General features: G+C 40.8%; 1 protein-coding gene across 1 annotated transcript; it reads left to right on the top strand.

Annotated features, from left to right (window-relative positions):
- Positions 1–5,803: 5,803 nt before the first annotated feature.
- bag6 (BCL2 associated athanogene 6) lies at positions 5,804–22,679 on the top strand. The gene is made up of 25 exons (XM_072691654.1): positions 5,804–5,963; positions 8,774–8,877; positions 8,986–9,103; positions 9,837–10,075; positions 10,411–10,482; positions 10,582–10,704; positions 10,905–11,086; positions 11,533–11,662; positions 11,930–12,133; positions 12,599–12,818; positions 12,945–13,010; positions 13,273–13,595; positions 13,734–13,818; positions 13,909–14,306; positions 14,991–15,261; positions 15,602–15,771; positions 15,901–15,954; positions 16,099–16,201; positions 16,506–16,630; positions 16,741–16,875; positions 17,833–17,886; positions 18,031–18,195; positions 18,365–18,472; positions 18,833–18,979; positions 21,852–22,679. The coding sequence occupies exons 2-25, from the start codon at positions 8,794–8,796 to the stop codon at positions 21,945–21,947; spliced, it is 3,672 nt and encodes a 1,223-aa protein (XP_072547755.1). The 5' UTR covers positions 5,804–5,963; positions 8,774–8,793; the 3' UTR covers positions 21,948–22,679.
- The last annotated feature ends 399 nt before the right edge of the window (positions 22,680–23,078 follow it).

Here is a 23,078-nt window from a genome sequence, read left to right as displayed (position 1 = left end):
TTTACTGTGCTCAGAAGAGCTGTAGTCTGTTTCTGGTGGACTCCCAAGTTGTGGTGTGACAGCGGATCCATTGATTATAGATTAGAAACACAGTGATTATAAACACAGTGTGTAGTAAAATATGCTCAGATAGAGGGTGTCACAATAACTGGAGAAATAGGGGAATTTCACGTAAACTACAGTGCTGTGAAGCACCATATATAACCATACTTATGTCCACCACCTTCTATAGAGGTGGACCTGCGTCTATGGATAAGGTCACCCACCCAAACGCCCATACGCCTGCTCTTACTGTTTTGTGAAGGGAAAACCAACACCAGAACATCCTTACCCAGATAAATGGCTCGGTTCTGAACTTTTCAGGTGCTTGTGAGGCTCTTAGACTAACATCTTACCTGATTGCTTCACAAACACATGATACGTCTGCTTCACTAGAGCTTCATAGCCGTGCCAATTTCCCTGGGTAAGGATATTCTGGTGTTGGTTTTCCCCCCAAAAAAACAGTGATGGCAGGTATGTGAATGTTGTTGGTTTTGTTGGAGTCCTCTTCTTTGGATGTGGTGCACTCCAGTCTTTTGCATTGTGGTGGAAAGCTCTAGTTGGCTATGCGCTTAATATCTCTAAATAGCGTTAAAAAGGCTGTTGTTACACAAAATGACGAAGAAGAAGCAGAAGAGACAAACTCTGGAAAGTGGGAGTGGCAAAATAAGGTGGATTGACATGTAACCATAAGTTACCTGCAGAAAGGGTTAGAAACTAGCTACACGTATACAGTTATACAGTTATACATGCTCAGGTAACAATTTGATGCATTTGTACTTCTTCAAGTGCTAATGTTTTGATCTCTACTTAAGTCTAACAGTATCTCAGAAAAGTAAGTGATTTTTTTATTGATAGCATTGGTAATCATTTGTTGATAGGTGCTGGGTTTGCTACGTTTCTCAGCAGCTCTTGGTACTCAATTACTTTTTGAGTGTTTCCCTGAAAAACTGTGAGTTGTCAATTGCACAGCTCTTAGTAAATGGGGTTATTTGACTTGTAACAGTAGTGGAACAGTATTTGTTGCTATACAGAACCTTTTTTAACAGATTCAGTAAAGAGGTTTAGTCTTCTATATGGAGAACCATTTAACAGCCAAATGGTTCTTTGAGTTGCCTTGGTTAGAACCCTTGAAATATACTTGGGAGCAAACAACAGATGCTTGGCAAGTACACTGTAAGGACAAAAAGTATTGGGACACCTGCTTATTCATTGTTTCTTCCCAAATCAAGGGTATTAAAAAAGAGTTTGTTGGAGTTACTGTTTCTACTGTCATGGCAAGGCTTTTTGTTATGTTGTGGAGAATTGCTGTGCAGATTTGATTGCATTTAGCAACAAGAGCATTAGTAAGGTCTTGATGTTCGATGATTAACACCCTACCTGATCCCCAACTTCTCAACTCATCCAAGTCAAGTCAAGTCAACAGGCTTTATTGTAATTTTATCTATAGATAGAGTACACAGTGAAACGAAACAATGTTCCTCTAGGACTGTGGTGCAACACACAACACAGTGCAGACAGAAACAAGTACATGCAGACAGTACAACACAATACACAGAATGCAGACGAGACACAGAGTGCAGACGAGAAATGATTGGATAGAGCACCATCATTCCATAGAACATAGTTCCACAGCTACTTTAGTCCACACCTGGCATTAGGCATGGCGTCAGTAGGTTCATGTTTAACTTCTCTAGAGTCCTACTATGTTGGCAATACGTCACTACAGGAGCATGCTCTGTGTGTATGTGTGTGTGTGTGTGTGTGCATTTGCACATCTGTGTCAGCAATGGGCCCAACTGAATGCATTCATTAGAAGCAGTGTTCACAGACATTTGGATTTGCAATTTTTAGTAACAATAGCAGAACCCTTTTTGTTGCCATGCAGAACCCGTTATAAAAGATTCCTTGCAGAACCATCTACAAGAGGTTTGTTTGTTCTTGTTGTCTGCTAGTTGCCTTGGTTCTGCTTAGAATCCATGAAGATCCCTTGAAGCAAGCAAAGGTTACCAACATGCTTGGTTAGCATGTTCAGTTTTATGACCATCTGTAAATAAATAAATGCATCAAGTTTGTACTGAGCCATAAAGTACACCTTCCTGCTGTGTCTCAGGTTCTGCTGAGCAGAAATGTCACTTCTGAAACAGCACTCTGTGATATGGAAATGAGGTTTACTGTGCTCTGAGCATGTTAATGATGCTAATCCTGGGATTACTGGCACATTTTCAAGGTGCAATTACATCACCGAGTGTTGGGGATCACCATAATCAGAGATTCTGCATGGTGCTTCAGTTTAATCCTGTCACATTCATTATCAGACCAGGTGGAGAAGTGTCATCTGGGCTGTTGCAAAATGATGCTGAATTAGAAGGCTTTGTCTTTTAGAAAATGGATATAGATCAATTCAAAAGCTATGGATTTCAGGGACCGTTTTAGGATAGAGACTTGCAAACCAGAGACACAGGAAGCCCTGTGTGTGTTGTCTCCATGTTTCACATGACAGTGGAGGAAGTGCTTTTACTGAGAGGCCAGTTTATTGTATAGCCACCACCTTCATAAACATTGGATGAGGTTTCTAGCATCAGAGTTCAACTGAGGAGGAAAAAACAAATGACCTCAGTGACTTTGAGCATGGCATGACAGCTACAACTACTCCAAGAATTTAACAACCAGTGGTTTTTAATGCTGCAGATGATGATACTGCAGCTTCTGGATCAGATGCGTTGATGAAGAATGGTAAGTGTCAGATGGGCCACGACCAGGCCAATTCAATCCAAATACATCATTGTTTATATAACTAACCACTTAATATAGTTATAGTTGTCTGGTTGATGGGCTACAGCAGAGAATATGTGAGGTGCTGAGGTTGCCAGCAAAGAACAAGAAAGCAGTGGGAGAATCAAAACTGAATCACTGAGGAGTCAAAAGTAGTGGCAGGTCAAATAAATACCTTTGCATTATGTTGACTGAAGGGCTTTTAGATTTGTGGGGAATGTATTTCTAACACACATCAAGGCCCCTGATGCCCACTGAAAATCTGAAATCTCAACAGCATGGTGTATTTGAACATCGGTGCAGACCAATGTTGACTACGGTTTATCCACAGATGGCCACTTCTCACATTGTCTCCAGATATTGCTCAGTTGAGAATCGTTGGCATGAGGTGGAAAGGGCCCTATATAAAGTATACAGAGCTGTCCAACTTGCAACAAGTGTGCAAAGCAACCGTTTCCCCATGGTCAACTTAAAAAAAAAATTTTTTTTTAGGTGCAAGTATTTGTCACTGTACAGTGTACAGCGAAATGTGTCCTCCGCATTTAACCCATCTGTGGTAGTGAACACACACACACACACTAGTGAACTAGGGGCAGTGAGTACACACACACACCCAGAGCGGCAGGCAGCCAACTCCAGCGCCCGGGGAGCAGAGACGGTAAAGGGCCTTGCTCAAGGGCCCAACAGTGGCAGCTTGCCGAGCCCGGGAATCAAACCCACAACTCTGTTTCTGCTCAACACATCCTGCATCATAACCCCCAAAAAATTCATGCTGGTTCAGACAATGAAGATTTTGGACCAGCATAACTAATGCAAGACCAGAGGCTCTTAAATCTGGACCTTGAATCCAGTTTGAATTCAGTCCTGGACTTTGTAATCCTTGATAGGTGGACACTACATGCCCAAGCAATTACATCACCTGGTCCAATTAACTTCCAGGACTGAAAAGTGGAGGCACAGTCCAGATTTGAAGACCTCAGTGCAAGAGGAAACACATGCTAGCCTTCATTCTCCCAGCTTGGTAGCACTATATGACTGGGGGAAACCTAGCTAGAGATGGGATCTGCAAAATACAACTGCAAACTGCTTCACACCACAGCGTACAAACACCTAAACTAAATCAGTTATAGAAAAAATACGTCATGTGATTTCGTTTCTTTTGTCTTTTCTAGAAAGTACTTTTATATTAACATGAGAAAACATGGTTACATGGTATTTAATTATTCCCTTCATCCCTTACACATAGTTTGGTCCTAACACTTGGACTACTTGAAGCCCCCCCAGCTACAGCATCCTCACCACAGTGGATCACATATGATGCACAGAAAGGATACGGCGGCTCACTCAGCAGCTCCTGACGTTGCTACACGAGATACGGGACACTCCCATTTCCTGGAACCCACGGCTGCGTGTCCTAATGTTTGTGGACACCTGCATCAACTACTTTAAGTTGCACCAGTTGCTGACACAGATGTGCAAATGCACAGACATAGCTTGTCAATAGAACAGGACTCTCTGGAGCAGGTATACATGGGCCTATTGACACCATGACTAATGACATGAGGGGTATAAAGCCCTCCACATTGAGCTGTGGAGATCTCTGGAATGAAGGTGCTCCATATAATAGTATTGGGATGAGCTGAGGATGAGGTAGGTGGCCACCATCCAAGATCCTGACTACCTCACTAAGGCTCTTGTTTGTTATGTATAATACCAAAATATTAGGACACCTGTTCATTCACTTTTTTTTTTCTAAAATCAAGCGTATTAAAGAGTTTATCCTGCATTTGCTGGAGTCTAGGTACTAGACTTTGGAGCATTGCTGTAAGGATCTGACTGTATTCAGCAAACAAGAGCCTTAGTGAGGTAGTCAGGATCTTGGATGGTGGCCACCTACCTCATCCTCAGCTCATCCCAATACTATTATATGGAGCACCTTCATTCCAGAGATCTCCACAGCTCAATGCTGGACAGGCAAGCGCTACGACGAGTGAGACGTTCAGCAGAGCGAATCACTAGGATGGAGTTTCCTGACCTGCAGTCCATCTACAAGAAGCGGTGTTGGACCAAGGCCAAGAAGATTGTGAAGGACCCCAGTCATCCCAACAATGGACTGTTCTCTCTGTTGCCCTCGGGGAAACGCTTAAGAACCCTGAAGGCTAACACAGAGAGAATGAGGAGGAGCTTCTTTCCACAAGCCATCCGTGCCTTGAATGGGGACAGGGACTTAGGACACTAAATCAAAGTATCTACATACACAAACTGGACCCTCACTCACTACAATACACAACCATGGCTCACGGAAAACACACTACGGACAACGATGAAAATATTTCTTTTAACTCACACATACACTTACATACAGATAAATATGTACATATGTATATGTATGTATATATACACACACACACACAGACACGCACTATTTCATCTCTGTATATATATTTGTATATTTGTATTCTGTACTTTTTTTTGCTTATATTTCTATATTTTCATTTTTATATTCTATTCTTTAACTTAAATGTAACTTATTCTATTTTTATTTTCTTCATTTTTATTTTATTTTTCTTTTGCACTTTTGCACTTTACTTCATTAAGTTAAGGTTTAGTTAAGTTTAAATGTAGATTTTTATTGTATAGCTTGATGTGAGCAGACTGTCAAAAAAGCATTTCACTGCAAGTTATACTGTGTATGACTATGTATGTGACAAATAAAATTTGATTTGATTTTTTTTTTTTGATTTGGCTTTATACCCCTCATGTCATTAGTCATGGTGTCAATAGGCCCATGTATACCTGCTCCAGAGAGTCCTGTTCTATTGACAAGCTGTGTCTGTGCATTTGCACATCTGTGTCAGCAACTGGTGCAACTTAAAGTAGTTGATGCAGGTGTCCACAAACATTAGGACACGCAGCCGTGGGTTCCAGGAAATGGGAGTGTCCCGTATCTCGTGTAGCAACGTCAGGAGCTGCTGAGTGAGCCGCCGTATGGCGTTAGCTGTGTTAGCTCGGGAGCTAGCGGTACGCAGTCTGGTAGCTAGCTACTAGCTATCCTAGCATTGCGGCGGAACCAAATGTTATTAAACAACAGTTAGTTTAAGTCGTTTAAGAGCGGAGTCAGCACAGCAAAACAGCCTTATAGTCTCAAGGTAGGACTCCACTAGTTATCCATGCTAATGTTTGTGTGCTAGCTTCCTTTCTGTTTGTTTTCATTGCTTCGTAATAGAGGCTAGCTAGCGTTAGCCTATGGTGGCGAGTCCAGGTCCGTGGAGTGGAAATCCAGGCCAGGATTGCGTTCCAACTGCCTGGGCGGCTCGGCTGCAGCCGAGCCGCCCAGGCAGTTGGAACGCAATCCTGGCCTGGATTTCCACTCCACGGACCTGGACTCGCCTGGCCTGGATTTTTACTCCACGGACCTGGACTCGCCACATCTGAACCCCGAGGCCGTTCAGTTAACATGTCGCCTGTATGTGACAGCTTGCTAAGTCCTGGCATTATTTTCTATTTCTATTTCTATTTTCTATTTATTGTATTCACGACCAACAGTTTAATTTTAAGCCATTGATTTATTAGTTGCCTCCACCGCAATAGCTTGCATATCTTCAATTCTGAGTATAGCTGCTTAGACAGACAGTGTAGCCACTACCTAAATAACCTAAAATCATGCAGTTGAATAAGATAGCTGACCATCTAACCGACTTTCAGAAGATGTTCACCAAATATTATGTAGTAATTGACTTCCAGGAGCAACAGCTAGCTACAGCTAGTGTGTGGTAGATTACTACTGGAAGCCTCTAGAAAGCCAATGTTAGATCTAGGACTGGAGGTTTGGGGTTAGGAGACCCTGAAGTATCAAGGTTTTAATATTTGCAGATATTTACAGACTTAAATCTGTTAACTGAACTTATTAGCCCTTCTTTTGATTTAGTAAATGGTTACAATAACTTAATAAATGATTCCCTCACTTTATGATTTGTTCCTTCGATTTTACAGTCAGGTCCTTCGGTTTATTAAATCATTCCCTCAGTTTTATAAATCGTTCCCTCGATTTCACTGTTACTTCAATTTAACTGTTTGTTCCCTCAGTTTAATAAATTGTTCCCTTTACTTAGCGATCGTTCCCTCAATTTTATAATGTGGTTCCCTCAATTTTACAGTGTGTTCCGTCAGATTATTAAATCGTTCCCTCAATTTAACAACCTAGTCCCTCAATTTAATAAATCATTCCCTCAATTTAACAACCTAGTCCCTCAATTTCAGTGTTCCCTCAATTTAACAACCTAGTCCCTCAATTTCAGTGTTCCCTCAATTTAGCAACCTAGTCCCTCAATTTCAGTGTTCCCTCAATTTAACAACCTAGTCCCTCAATTTCAGTGTTCCCTCAATTTAACAACCTAGTCCCTCAATTTCAGTGTTCCCTCAATTTAACAACCTAGTCCCTCAACTTCAGTGTTCCCTCAATTTAACAACCTAGTCCCTCAATTTCAGTGTTCCCTCAATTTAACAACCTAGTCCCTCAATTTAACAACCTAGTCCCTCAATTTAACAACCTAGTCCCTCAATTTCAGTGTTCCCTCAATTTAACAACCTAGTCCCTCAACTTCAGTGTTCCCTCAATTTAACAACCTAGTCCCTCAACTTCAGTGTTCCCTCAATTTAACAACCTAGTCCCTCAACTTCAGTGTTCCCTCAATTTAACAACCTAGTCCCTCAATTTCAGTGTTCCCTCAATTTAACAACCTAGTCCCTCAATTTCAGTGTTCCCTCAATTTAACAACCTAGTCCCTCAACTTCAGTGTTCCCTCAATTTAACAACCTAGTCCCTCAATTTCAGTGTTCCCTCAATTTAACAACCTAGTCCCTCAATTTCAGTGTTCCCTCAATTTAACAACCTAGTCCCTCAATTTCAGTGTTCCCTCAATTTAACAACCTAGTCCCTCAATTTAACAACCTAGTCCCTCAATTTAACAACCTAGTCCCTCAACTTCAGTGTTCCCTCAATTTAACAACCTAGTCCCTCAACTTCAGTGTTCCCTCAATTTAACAACCTAGTCCCTCAACTTCAGTGTTCCCTCAATTTAACAACCTAGTCCCTCAATTTCAGTGTTCCCTCAATTTAACAACCTAGTCCCTCAATTTCAGTGTTCCCTCAATTTAACAACCTAGTCCCTCAATTTCAGTGTTCCCTCAATTTAATAAATCGTTCCCTCAATGTAACAATGCGTTCCCATAATTTTATAAACCATTCCTTCAATTTAACAATTCATTCCCTCAGTTTAATAAATTGTCTCTTAACTTAGCAATCATTTCCTCAGTTTTATAATGTGGTTCCCTTGATTTTTCAGTCTGTTTCTTCATTTTTATATTTTTTTGCCCTAAATTTCACAGTTACTTCAATTTAATAAATAATTCCCTCAATTTAACAATATACCCCCTCAGTTTTATAATGTGGTTCCCTCAAATTTACAGTCTGTTTCTTATAGTTTATAAAATGTACATTCTACAAGCTACATTTAATAAATTGTTTCCTCTGTTTTAATAATTGTTCTCTCCAATCCTTCCCCTGTTTTATTCATTTTCCTCTTAATGTAACAATCCTTCCCCTCAATGTAACAATTTCCCTTAGTTTAATAAACCATTCCCTCAACTTAACAATCATTTCATCAATTTTATAAATTGTTTTATCTATTTAAAAATCACTTATAATACTAAATAAATAAATAATTGATTAAATTGAAGTAATGGTTTATGGTTAAAGCAAGTGATCCATTTATATTTCTAAATAAATATTTTATTTCTTCCTCGATACGTTTGAGCCTCTGTATAAATCTGTATGCTTGCATGGTTTTACTTTCAGAGAAATGAGAAGTTGCCCTGTTAGCCCTGTTGTATTATTTTAAGGAAACCGTTTGATTTGTGGGTTCATTATCTGACAATGATTTCTGTGTCATTCATATAGTCACCCAATATACTGCTATCATGGAGGAGCAAGGAAATGGTGATATAGAAGTAACTGTCAAAACTCTGGACTCACAGAGCCGAAGTTACACTGTGACAGCACGGGTGAGTTTTCCCAATGGCTTCTTGTTGTTATTAATATTGTCATTGTGAGTGCTCTAATTTCTGAGTGCACTTACTTAAATGACCCCGCTGTTTCTTTACGATCACCAGATGACTGTGAAAGAGTTTAAAGAGCATATAGCCCCATCTGTTGGAATACCTGTCGACAAACAGAGGCTAATCTACCAGGGAAGAGTGCTTCAGGATGAGAAAACTCTGACAGAATACAGTGAGTTTGTTCTGACATTTGCAACACACTGTTCAACTGGTTCTATTTAGCTACAGAGCCCTTGGGGCATAGCTTAAAGGTGGCATGGTAGTGAAGTGAGTATTACTCATAGCAGCAGTCATAGGATATTGTTTTCTTAGAATTTAACTCTTAAAGATAAATTGTACGGTGTATAGTTGTTTAACATTTAAATTGTAAGACTTTTTATACTTCCCAAATTCAGCACTAAGGACATGCAAGATGACTATGGCTGGTATTTATGTTCCTGTCAGTACTGACGTTTTAATACCTGCACTTTTTAGTCTGTTAAATTGGACCCTTGGTGCAATCCGTTTGGGGAGGTGTAAACACAGTAATCACACTCAGGACCAAAACAACTGCACAGAGACCCTTGAGAAGAGGTGGTCGTGGTCTAGCCCCATACAAACTCTGAAAACTGTCAAGTGTACTAGTCAGGTGTTAACCTGGTGTGTTGCCCAGATGATTAACTGCTACAGCAATGGACAGATGCCATCTCTACAGCTGCTTCATGTTACATTGCTCAGAAATATGCACTAGTCCAGAACACAGGACCTTCTTACTGTATTTACTTTGTTGCTCCCGCCCCAGACAGGTCTGACCAATAAGCAGAGAATTAACCACAGCAGCTGATTGCTGTCAGGGCCGATCTTGATAGATTTTGAAATTAAAGTTCTTCCTCATTTTCCCTTCATTTCTGTTCTTGCGTTGGCAGATGTAAATGGTAAAGTCATCCACTTGGTGGAGCGAGCCCCACCTCAGACAACCCAGCCAGGATCAGGTTCAGGGGGAGTACCAGGCACCTCTGGTAGCCCACAGGCAGGAAACACCAGCTCCTCCACAACCTCTCAGGGGATGCCACATGGACCCACGCATGATCGAAATGCCAACAGCTATGTCATGCTTGGTACCCTTAATCTCCCAGTCAACATCATGGACCCCCAGCAAATTCAGGTATGAGCAAAGACATTCTTTGCTTTTTATGTGTTTGAGTGATAGACCATTATTATGCAGCAACATTTAGGCATCGTGTGCCTTTTTGCACCATGTTGGTCAATTTTAAACACTATGCTTTTCAGCTGTTATTTACTTATGGTGTGGAATTAAAGATATGACATATTTTTAAAAATAAATGCTATTGCTCTGCATATCATGCCATACTCACTAGACATCCCTTTTAGTATCGAGCCTGAGAAAAATAGATCAATTTCTGAAGACTCATCTAGACCTTCTGATGATTTCTGCTCATCTAATCCATTGTAACTGAATCTGAATATATTATTTCTCAGATGTCTATCCAGCAAATGATGTCCGGTCTGGGAGAGGGTGTTAGGAATACTCGTGTCAACACCAGTACTGGGGTAGGAGTGTGTTTCAGCCATTTAAAACTGTAAGTCCTGGAACATCCTTCTTTTTAATATTTCAAGTGATGTAACCAATTGTGTATCTTCCTGTTCTAGACCAGCGGCTCTGTGAATGTGCATGTTGATATGGACCAGTCCCTGCAGAGTGAGCCCAGGCTGCGACTGCTCTTGGCTGAGAACTTGCTGAGGGACACCATTGCCCTGATTCAAAGACTTGAGGTGTTAAGTAGCTCTAACGCATGATATTGCTTCTCATGGGTGCAAAATAAGATTATATATGTGTTCTATTCTAACTGGCGGTTTGTGGGCTGTCCAAAGATTATGGACCGTCCAAGTAGAGGTTTTATGTTACAGAAAGAAGACTCTCTTGACCAACATTCACACATGCAACACTCACTGACTGCCACTGTGATGTCTAGGGTCAGCCTGCAGATGGCTCTGCACCTCCTGAGGATTCTGCACCTCCTCCATCTTCATCTACTTCCACACCTTCTCCTTCTGTCCAGCCCATGGACACCTCCCCACCTCCATCCAGCCCACATCCATCATCATCTTCTGCCACTCAGACTGACGGTGCAACACCTCCTTCTTCAGGCCCCAGGTAAGGCCAGACACTATAGTTAGATAACTAACTATTGTACAATGTAATCACATCACATATATAAATATAAAAAAGGCTGAATATGCCATCCCAAAAAGTCAATGTTTTTCTATGTTTCTGCCCGCTGCTCTGGTCATGTATTCTCACTGTGTGTGTGTGTGTGTGTGTGTGTGTGTGTGTGTGTGTGTGTGTGTGTGTGTGTGTGTGTGTGTGTGTGTGTGTGTGTCTGTTCACTGTACGGATTGGATAAAGGCTGAGGCCACTGGAAATTATTAATATGGTTGTCATGTCTTGTGTTGTCTTGATAGAGAGAGAGAGCTGAGATTGTTCTGAATATTTTGATATAAAATGTGGGTTTTTTCTTATATGCAATGTCTTTTAAAAGGACCCAGCTGAAAATGATGGTAGATTGTGGGTATTTGTATGTGTTCCTGCATTCCCACCAGTCATCCTAGCCCTGCAGAGCTGGTAGAAATGTTGGCAGAGCTGAGAAGAGTAGAAGAGAGACTGCAGCCCTTTATCCAAAGAGCCCACACCATCCTTGAAGCAGCTACCACTGCTGACTACAACAATAACGTAAGCACTACACAGTTCTGCAGCACTGATTTGAAGTTATTTGACGTACAGCACAAAATCAACACTATTTTTTTTCACATCATTCGTGAGTCATTTTAATTTGTGTATATATATATGATATTTAATATGTTTTTTTTTTCTTAGTGTTTTCCTTTCCTTGGATAAGCATCTTTTGCTTTACGAGCATAAATTGAATGTGCAGGAATTCCCAGTCTGTATTCCCTTGCTCACTTCAGTAGATCATTTGGAGAAATGTCTTCTCTCTAGACACAGGAGAGGGAGGAGGACCAGCGCGTTCTAAACCTGGTCGGAGAGGCCCTTCGACTCTTGGGGAATGCTCTGGTAGCTCTAAGCGACTTGCGCTGTAATCTATCGAGTGCTCCTCCTCGCCACTTGCATGTGATCCGGCCCCTGTCCCACTACACTTCCTCTGTCCTGACACCAGGTGGAGTGCATCATATGCCTGTACAGGTAAGGGTTTTGCTTGAAAGTGCACCTTTTCAAGATCAGACAATAATTGTAAACATAGAAGGCATAATAGCCATTAAAAAAAGAAAAGCAATGCTTAGCAAGTGTAATCATCTTAAATCTAGTCAATATATCTAATATTTCTAATTTTTAAATTATTATTATTATTATAGAAATTATTTTTAGGTGAATATTTTTTCCTTTTTTTGCAGTGTTGGGATTAAGTTAGAAATATGGAATTCACATATTTCACATGAAAACTAGAGAATAGTTTAAGGTATTAAACAGACAATATACAGTATTGATTTCCGGTTCACATTAATGAAATTCCGGGTTTAAAGTTTGAGAGGTGATATTATAATTAACCACTTACAACAGTAACCTTTATACTTTGGTTTTAACTAGAATCATTACCTGGGAAACTTGCATTTTCCTTTTTGTTAATATATATTTTATATCTTCTTATAGGTTAACCTGGGAACCACAATGACCATGTCAGCCAACGGCAGACCCACAGCAGAGAGTCAGCCTCAACCCACTGGCCAGTCAGAGCAGCAAGGGCAGGGACAAACCCCCAACCTACAGCCAGGTATGGCCAATCAGCAGATGGGGCAGCCAGGGCCCAGAGTGATACGAATAAGCCATCAAACCATGGAGCCAGTGGTCATGATGCAGATTAACGTTGATGGTGGGTCTTTTGTGTTGCCACGTGAATGTGTGCATGCGCATGTGTGTGCTCGCACTTGCACATGCACTGTGTGTATTTGGTAAGCTACATGTTTATTTTTACATATCATTTTTTAATGATATTTAGAAGCTGGAAATGCTGCTCAAAGCACAACTGCTGGACAACAGAATGCTGCTGCTACCGGACAGCCTGGTAAGAGTTAAGCTGTCTGTACAATGAGGATTATGTTCTTTGTCTTTGTCTTACTGTGTCAATGTTTATGCATTTGATATGGAACTAATCCAAAAGTGTGCCCATTAATGCTGTTCCTTCCACTGTACAGTAGATTAAGTGACATTGTCACTACCTTGCGGTTCTTAAATCCCAGAATGTGTGGAATAATGAATAATAGTATAAATAATGATGTGCATCGTTGATTTGTATGCATGTCTTTTGTGTTTACTCAACCTTCTAGGTGCAGCTCCTACTATACAAATACCGGGTCTACCTCCAGAGTTCATGCAAGCCATTGTAAACCAAGTAACCCAGCAAGCCATGGCCATGGCAAATGCTGCCTCTGCTGGACAGCAGGGACAACAGATCCCTACTCCTGGTACAGGCCCTGCTGGTACAGGCCCTGCTGCCCCTCCGATGCCCCCTAACCCTTCTCAGGCTCGGGTAGTATTCACCCTTCCTTCATTCGCCCACCGGATGGCAAACCCTTCCTTCACCACCAGAGGCACCACCATCAATCTGAGAGCTGCTGTTCCACCAACAGTGGGCCAACAGCCAGGCCAGGTTACTGCCTTAACTTTCATGGGTCATGAACAAGTAAAATCTGAATCTGTCGCAACATTGTCTACTTCGACTCTTTATTTTTGTGCCTGTTACGGTTCATATTCCTAAATTGTGTGTTTTAATGTGCATGTTTAAAAGGCAACACCCCTGAATCCAGCTGCTCTCAACCAAATGATCAGTGTTCTGGTGGGACATCTCTTGACAGGATCTTCTGGTCAGATGAGTATGTTTGCAATGCTCTCAGTTCAATGTTTTTAGGTGGTGTCCCATAGAACCACTTATTGTGATGAACATGCCCTTTTTATTTCCACAGACAGTCAAACCACTACCTCCTCTTCCTCCCACACTTTCACTTTCTCCACTTCGTCATCCTCTTCAACACCAACCTCCACCACTTCCTCGTCCTCCTCAGCCTTTCCACCAACTTCTGCTCCTGCTGCTGCTGCTGCTGCTGCTGCTGCCGCCGCCGCCGCCAGTGCCTCAGGACCGACACAGTCCACAGGCACCACTGCAGGCTCTACTCCCCAGCCTGGTGCTGCCCCTACACCTCCTCAAGGGGCTCCTTTTGGGGGCAACCTGGACCAGATTCTAGGCTCTCTCCTGGGAGGAGGGGTAGCTGCTGCAGGCCAGGCCCCTGGAGCCAGTCCTTCTGTTACTGTGACCATGCCAGGAATACCTGCCTTTATTCAGGGAGTCACTGACTTCATACAGGTCAGAAAGACCATCAGACACATTTATATAAATTGCCTTTTTATATTAAGCATAAATTAAACTCATAGAGTAAAGTCAGCTGTATACCTAATGACAAGTGGACATTTCAGAATTGCTCAATTACTACATGTTTTAATCGCCATTGGCCTGTTATGTGGATGTGGTAGTGTGCATACTATACATGAATGCTTGCAAACCAGGCTTACAATCACACAAATATTCACACAGAAATATGACACGAAGCATGCCTGATCACACAGTCTCACTGTTTTTTTGTAAATAAACAAGATAACTTCATAATTATGATGCATTATGACTTGTAATAGAGAAATTAGTGTGTCTATCATTGCTGCTCTATGCAATGATAACACTCAAGAAAATTACATAATGCTGTGTAGTTATTTGTGAAAATTTGTGTCTCAAAGTTTGAACTGCACTTCCAGCCTGAGCCTAGGTGCAAGAAATCCCTCATTACATGATTAACTACTAAGAATTCCACATTTTTGATCATATCAGGGCTCCCATGACTGATTAAACTTGAATGATTGATTTAACAAGCTAGAGTGTTCAGTATAAACAATATTTGTTATAAGAAGGCATACATTGATGACTGATTAGTAACTGTATTATGGTTTCCTTAAGATAATGATATATAAATATATTAATATACTCTTCTTTTATCAGGCTTCTCAACAAGCCCAGTTTCAGCCACCCACAGATCAACCTGCAGCCCCAACCCCCCCTCCAACTAATAACCAACAAGCAGCCCCTGAGGCGGGTGCAGCTGAAGAAGTCTTGAACACTGAGCTGTTCACTGGGATAGTACAGGGTGTCCTCTCCACTATGATGGGCTCTCTTGGTGCCCCCCAGAACAATACAGAGAGCATTGCCCAGTTTATCCAGAGGCTCTCTCAGACCAGCAACATTTTCACCCCCAGCACAGGAGAAGCCATGGGTGAGCTCTGCTTTCAATAACACAGCTTATGGTTTCACACACTGTGCTTATTGGAAAGTTGTGCTATTCCAGACTGTTAAACATTTTTACATTAACAGATATTAAACTAATGTACTTAGATTATGATATTTAAGATATGCAGTGTTTTATGAGAGCAAATATATTAGTTATAATGAAATAATTATATGCTGCATTTTCAGGCTGATAAAACCAAAGCTAGTTGATATATGTCTATACTCTAGGGTTGTTTGATGATCTTACAAAGCATACGTGACATTTGTTTCATACCTCTTTTGAAAATCTGCCTATATAAAACTGAATAAACTATTTGTGTACATAGGTTTCTTTGGGGACTTGTTAACTCTGGTGTGTCAGAACTTCTCCATGGTTGACATGGTCCTGCTGCTTCATGGTCAGGCGCAACCCCTGAGCCGCATCCAACCCCAGCTGGCCCAGTTCTTCTCAGAGCACTATCTACAGGGCCGAGAGTCCACGGAGGCTAACATCACCGTATGTTACACAAGAAATATTTCTTCACTATCATATATTATGGGAATGGGAATTCTTACATTCATTTCTAACTAGTTGTTCCAGTCCGTTAATATTGATTCTTTTCTTCTTTATTTTCCAAAAAAAAAGGCAGCTGCTGATGACCTGATTAGAGAACTTGATGAATACATAACAGAGAGTTTTGTAAGTAGTTCAAGCCATTTCTCAGTGTTCATTTCAGTGGATTGTGCATTTGTGGGATGTTTATTGTGTCTTTTTATTCCTTAAAATCCCTTATCCCTTAATCTTTGTACTTTCACTATTCCGCTCCCTTTCTCTCTCACTCAGTCAACAGTTACAGTCCGGGAAGGAGTTGACATCACTCAGACAAACCGCTCATTTCTAAGACAGCAACTTACAGCCATTGCCACACATGTTCTGCGCTGCACAGGTGTGCCCAGGATATTTTATTATTATTATTATTATTTTTTTTTTTTTTAGACTGACCGCTGTACTTCAAACCTGCACTTGCTAATTTAAATTAAAGATTCAAGTGACATTATGAGCTGATTAGAAGCTTTCTAAACAGCTGGCTAAGAGTAATGTGCAAGGGTTAAATGCCCTCTATATTCCTCTAAATGTATGATTATCTTGCAAATTTTTTTTTTTTTTGCCCCACCAAGAATTTCTGTTAATTTATTTGTATGTATAATACAGTTAGTGCTATACAAAGGTTGCATTTCTCTTTCTTGTAGACCACACGTTTGGACCACGCTTGCTGCAGCTGTGTAACCGTGCTCTGTTTGAATGTTTGGCCCTCAATCTGTACTGCCTGAGAGGAGAGCAGAATGCCCTTACTGCAGTTATCAACAACCGCATAGTCAGTACTGCACTACTGAAGTTGTTTACACACTGTATTTTTCTTTAAAAGTCATGATGTAATCACAAATGCACCCCCCCCCTTTTTTATCTTGCTCTTTTACTCTCCAGAGAACTATGTCAGCAGAGGTTAACCCAAGTGTGGTGAGCTGGTTGACTAGTATGATGACTATGAGACTGCAGGTCATTCTGGAGCACATACCAGTTACAGAGGAGCAAGTTCTCCATTACGTTGTTCATGCTCGGGTGAGTGTTGTCTTGTATAAGATTGGTACATACATACACAACTGTTATAGGGAAAATTCACTTTTATATATTTTACAAAAATGGTTATACACTACAAGTTTTGTAAACTAAACAGGAAAAGGGATTTTACATAATTTAATATTTTAATAATGTGGGTACTCTGTACAATTCATAACTGTTTAAATAGCATCACCAAAAATTATACATATATTATGTTTATGTTTAAATTATACATAAAAATGATATAATAATACCTTAATATGAGGATACTATGTAGACCCTAGAGCTCAGTCAATATCAGGGGAGTTTGCTTAGCTTGACTCTACCAGTGCCAGAGGTGGCAAGTAACAAAAGTACAAGTAGATTTTTGAAGTCTCTGTACTTGAGTATTTCTGTTACTTGATGCCAAAATAGATGAACCACAGTGCAAGGGGATTTCAGATGAAGAGTACCAGTTTTTATTTAGCTAGTTTAAAAATGACTTTAATTTGTTATAATTATCAATAACGATGCCAAAGAAATACTACAACAGTATATTAGTAAATGTGTTAATTTTATTTGTTAGTGGCTATTAGTGGTGATCTCATGGTCAGTAAATAAGAGCTGAGAACCATATATTACCACAGTTAGCATCTGTGAACTGATTATGAAACTGGTAAAGTCAATAATTTAGTTATGTTTGTTTTAGTTTTTGCTGTGAAATGCTAATATGTCATTTTGTATGATTTTTGTTTCAGATTTTTCAGCACGTATCTTGCACTTAAGTCTTATGATTGTGCTCATGTCTAACTTGATTTGTTTGATATTTAGGTAAAGTGTAGTGTCTGTTTATCTGCACTGACTTAAGTTTGAGACTTGTTGGCACTTCTGCCACCTCTGACTAGTGCAGTGATCAGTGATCCTTGTTCATTCTTCAACTGTAAATATCTCAATGTTTCATTCTCAATTATATGTCAGAATGAAGAGGCAAGAGAGATCCCCCCACTTGAATCAGATCTTCAGCCTGTGGAGGTATACAAATACATATATATATATATATATATATATATATATATATATATATGAATCTTTTATCACTCAAAATACTCATACATGCCAATGCAGTGTCACTGCACCGGTAAAATCTAAACTTTAACTTCTTTCTCATATCTGCAGATGGATGACACACGCTCTCCCACTCCAGCTACCACTGCAGAAGAGGCCATGGCTACCTCCCAGGAGGCAGGGGCAGTTGGAGGCTTGGCTGGAGAAACAGCTGGGGCAACTGGTGGAGAGGAACCTGCCGGGGAAGCCGAAGCCTGGGCAGCTGCTTTACCTCCTGTAAACGGTTTTATACCTTTTTTGCTTTGTCCTTCTAATAATACAACAACTAACGGTTGTCTACTTCAGTACAGTTTATTTCATGACATGATATGATTAAAAACGTTATGATTAAAATAATGCTTAAGGAGTGCACACTGAAAGTGTGGTTTTCTTTTGTCTCGTGCAGGATTGGGTTCCCATCATCAGACAGGATTTACTCAGCCAGCGGAAGATAAAAGCTCAACCTCCTCTTTCTGATGCGTATTTGCAAGGGATGCCTGCCAAGAGGAGAAAGGTAATACTGTCTTGCAGATTGAATAGCATAAAGCTAAAGGTGAGGCGGGACATGCCTTTGTTCTTGTAAAGTTACTTTTCTTTCTTTTGGCAACCATTTTAAAGAGGGGCACCAATGTTTTGGAAAGCAAAGTCATCCTATGCTTGAATATTACCTGGTAAGCTTGTAAGTTTACATACAATGTTCTATTGGTGATTATACTAAGACTAAAGAGCTAGCAGATGTTATTTTCATTTTTCCTTTTACAAGAATATTCTTGTCCATTTGAGCACTGACTCCAAAAAGCTCTTTAACCTGACCCTCAGAGGCTCTACAGTACCAAGCAGTGATTTGTCTACATGTGTGTGTTTGTTTTTGCAGACAGCACAGAGTGATGGCCCCAGGCTCTCACTCTCTGAGGCAGTGAGCCAAGCTGCAAGGTCAGCTGGTGTCACACCTGTCACATCTTCCAGTGCCTTACAAGGTGACCTTGAACGATCTGAACTTCAGGAAGCATACACACAACAGGTACTACAGAAATAGGCTAAACCGATTCTCATTAAACTCCATCTTTAAAAACACATTGGAATTGAAAATGCTGCTTAATGAAACTACGTTCAAACATTTTCTAGAAGAGGGTGCCCATTCCTCATCCTGAAAATGTGATCTGAAGACTTTAAAAGTTTTAGATCCTGCAGACCAGGTTCTAAAATTAAGGTGGTCCTGAAAGTCTCCATTATCAAGAGCAGATGTGTTGTTTTCTGCCTTTGTTACCTGTTAAAATCAACACTGTTACATAGTGAGTTCTGTGCATACCATAAATCTTGAGGAGATGGTGTTTGTGTCTACATTAACAACAGCTGGTGCACTAACGCTGAAATCTTCTCAAGTCATTGTTCAGAAGAGATAGAGATCCTGACACTAAAATGTAGAACATTCTACTTGCCACGAGAATTCGCAGCTGTTTACATCACAGCTGTCTATATAGCCCCCAGTGCTAACACAAAAGAAGCACTGTCTACACTGTACCAGTCACAATCAGCACGATGCAAAGCACCAAACCCCAACTGTGTTTACCTTATTGCTGGAGACTCCAATCAGGCAAACTTGAAGACACTTTTACCACTTTACCACCAATATGTGCACTTTCCAACCAGGGGTGAAAATACACTTGACCAGGTCTACACAAACATCAAGCAGGCATTCAAGGCAGCTTCAGACCATCTCTCTGTGATGCTGTTTCCAGCATACCAGCCACTGCTAACCAGAAGCAAACCATCTGTAAAGCAGATAAGAACCTGGCCAGAGGGAGCAGTTTCAGCACTTTGGGACTGTTTTGAATGCACAGACTGGAGTATGTTCAAAGAGGCTGCTACTGTCAACAAACATATCATGCTGGGGGAGTATGCTGAGTCTGTGACTGGATTTATATCCAAATGTGTGGAATATGTGACCGTTGTGAAAAACATCAGCACACATGTCAATCAGAAACTCTGGCTCACCAAAGAGGTGCTTATGCTTCTACTAGAGCCAACTTGAATCGGAGCATGAGAGCAGCAAAGCGTGCTTATAGACAGAAGATCCAAAGTCACTTTACAGACTCAAAAGACCCCCAGACGCAAGTGTCAAGGCATCCAATCCGTCACAGACTACAGGTCACTTCTACCATTCAGTCTGCACAGTGCTGACTTCCTCAACACACTCAACACCTACTTCAGCCAGTTTGAGAAAAGGAACTTTAAGCACAAAGGCCTCCCCTCAGTCCAGGCGATGAAGTACTTCGTCTGGACCCTGCTGACGTACAACGGGGTCATTCCGCAAAAAGCTGTAGGTCCTGACAATATACCAGGGTGTGTACTTAGGGGATGTGCTGATGAACTGGCACACATCCTCACTGATACCTGTAACACTTCCCTCAGCCAAGGCAAATACCGCAGTCCCATAGCACTTACTCCTATCATGATGAAGACCTTTGAAAGGCTGGTCAAAAAACACATATCTGGACTCCTTGCAACACTTGACCCTCTCCAGTTTGCATATAGCCCCAACCGTTCTACGGATTATGCTAAATCAGCAGCGCTTCACCTGAGCCTAGCACATCTGAAATGTTATGTGCGGATGCTCTTCATTGACTTCAGCTCTGCCTTCAATTTGGTCATCCCTTAGAACTTGGTCTGGAAACTTGAACCACTAGGCATCAATACCCCACTGTGTAACTGGTTATTGGACTTCCTCACAGACAGACCCCAAACAGTACGAGTTGGACCAAACATCTCTGAAATCATCATCATGAACACTGGTGGTCCCCAGGGGTGTGTCCTGAGTCCTCTGCTGTTCACCTTGACGGCCCATGACTGCTGTGCCAAGTACAACACGAACCACTTCATCAAGTTCGCAGACGACACAACAGTCATAGGCCTCATCGGGAACAACAGTGAGTCTGCCTACAGAGAGGAAACAAACCAACTTGTGGTCTGGTGTGACAACAACAATCGGTCACTGAATGTCAACAAGACAAAGGAGATTATTGTCGACTTCGGGAGGAAGCACACAGTACACCTGCCACTTACAGTCCATGGCAATGCTGTGGAGTCAGTGAGAAGTGCAAAGTTTCCAGGAGTGCACATCACATTCCGCACAACCCCCACCTCCAATCAGAAAGGGTCATCAGATCCTCACTTCTGTCCATTCAAGATCTGTACCCGTCATGCTGCCTCAGCATAGCCCATAGATAGTCAGAGACCCCACCCACCCTGCCCATGGACTGTTTAGCCTCTTGCCATCTGGCAAATGCTACCACTGTATGTGGTGTAAGACTGACCGATTCAACAAGATCTTTGTCCCACAAGCCATATGATTACTAAACACCCACTAACACAACACAAAACATGATGACCTTTAGGACTGTTGATCAAAACATACACAAGCATACAAGTGCAATAATAACAGTAAATAAGTGCAAACTTACTATGCACAATAACTTTATTCTATATATGTCTACTTGCGTAGTGTAATCTTTTTGTGTTGTATTTGCGCATTGGAGCCTGGAGAAACGCAATTTCGTTTAGCTATGCACTCCTGCTGTATAATGACTAGTTTACTTTGACTTAACTCCTTAAATTTACCTTTGTGACACATACTGGACATCCTGGATGGGTCATAGGACAGTACAGCGACTATAGGACATAGGACAGTTTGCGAATGTGTGTACATGTGACCGGTTGTTACGTTTTACAACTGTCTCCACTGTACAGATGTATAGCTAAGCGTTTTTTTTTTTTTTGTTTTTTTTTAGACGTTTTAGATAGTAGACATTAATAAACCAGTTCTGCAGTGCGGTCTTTTGTTCAACTGACTAAAACACCAGCATGTGTCTAATGACCTTTGTGTCCTTTCTTAGGTAAAAAATGACATGAAGAAACGTGTAAAAGAAGACCCTGATTTCAATCCTAGAAGGTTCCCCAACACACACAAAGCCTTTTCTCCAGACTCATAACCTGTGGTCCATTTTTGCACCTTAGCCCTTATTTTTGTTTTGTGTGTGTGTGCACATTTTTGTTTCTTTTTAATTCTCTGAATTAAAAACAAAAATCTACAGTTTCAGCTATCAGATGATTTTTATGCTGTCTAAAGGATTGCCTCTGCTGTAATTACACTATATTTGTATCATGAAATGGCCAAGTGCAGCCTTAAACATCTTGAGATGCACAGCCAACTCAAATGACCTAAATTGAATGGTGGCAATGAAACGTGAGTCATGTCCTATAACATCAGTTACAAAGGCCACAGTGTCGATGGAAATATGTGACTTTCAAAGCAAGAACGTTCATGGCAAGTAAAGTAATCACGGCAAAAAAAATAACATATTGCTTTTTTTACTGACTGTCTGTACATCCTCATCAAAAAGATTCTCCATTTGCCAAGATTGTGATCCACATCACCTAATGCAATACAGATGTGTGTAAACAATTTCTCATCATATTTAATGACGGTATACATTGTTTAATTACAACTTTAAGTATAGTTTGCTCCTTTCATCCTTTTCATCTGTTTTAAAATAAAGCCAGGGGAAATCAATTAAAACCTGATTGTTACCTTTGTAACAATATTGTTACAAAGTATTCTTTTATTACTCTTCATCTTTATTGCTCTTCATCTTGCCTGCTGTGTCATTACAGGACTACATCAGTGTAAAATGCCAGAGATTAAACAGCTTTGCAACTATCAAGCAGAAGTAAGTTTTTTTTGTTTGTTTGTTTGTTTGACAATTTGTGCGTATATCAGTTGTATATATTTTTTTTTTCTCTCAAATGTCAGCTTTAAAATGAAACCATGGTCAAGTTAAAAAACTGACTGAGAGCTATAATATATACCAAGCACTTTATTAAGAAGACCTGTACACCTACTCACTCATGTTAACTCAAGTTAATCAACCAACTATGTCGCAGCAGTGCAATGCACAAAATCATGCAGATACAGGCCAGTAGCTTCAGGTAATGTTCAATGATCAGCTATGTGAAAAATGTGTAGTGTGATCTAGTGTGTAGTGTGAAATCTCAGTGTAGTGTGATTGTTGATGCCAGAAAGCCTGGTTTGAGTATTTCTGTAACTGCTGTACTCAGAATAG

The sequence above is a fragment of the Salminus brasiliensis genome, chromosome 11 (assembly GCF_030463535.1).
Source record: "Salminus brasiliensis chromosome 11, fSalBra1.hap2, whole genome shotgun sequence".
NCBI classification, from domain to species: Eukaryota; Metazoa; Chordata; class Actinopteri; order Characiformes; family Bryconidae; genus Salminus; species Salminus brasiliensis.
This window is presented reverse-complemented; position numbering and strand designations above follow the sequence as displayed.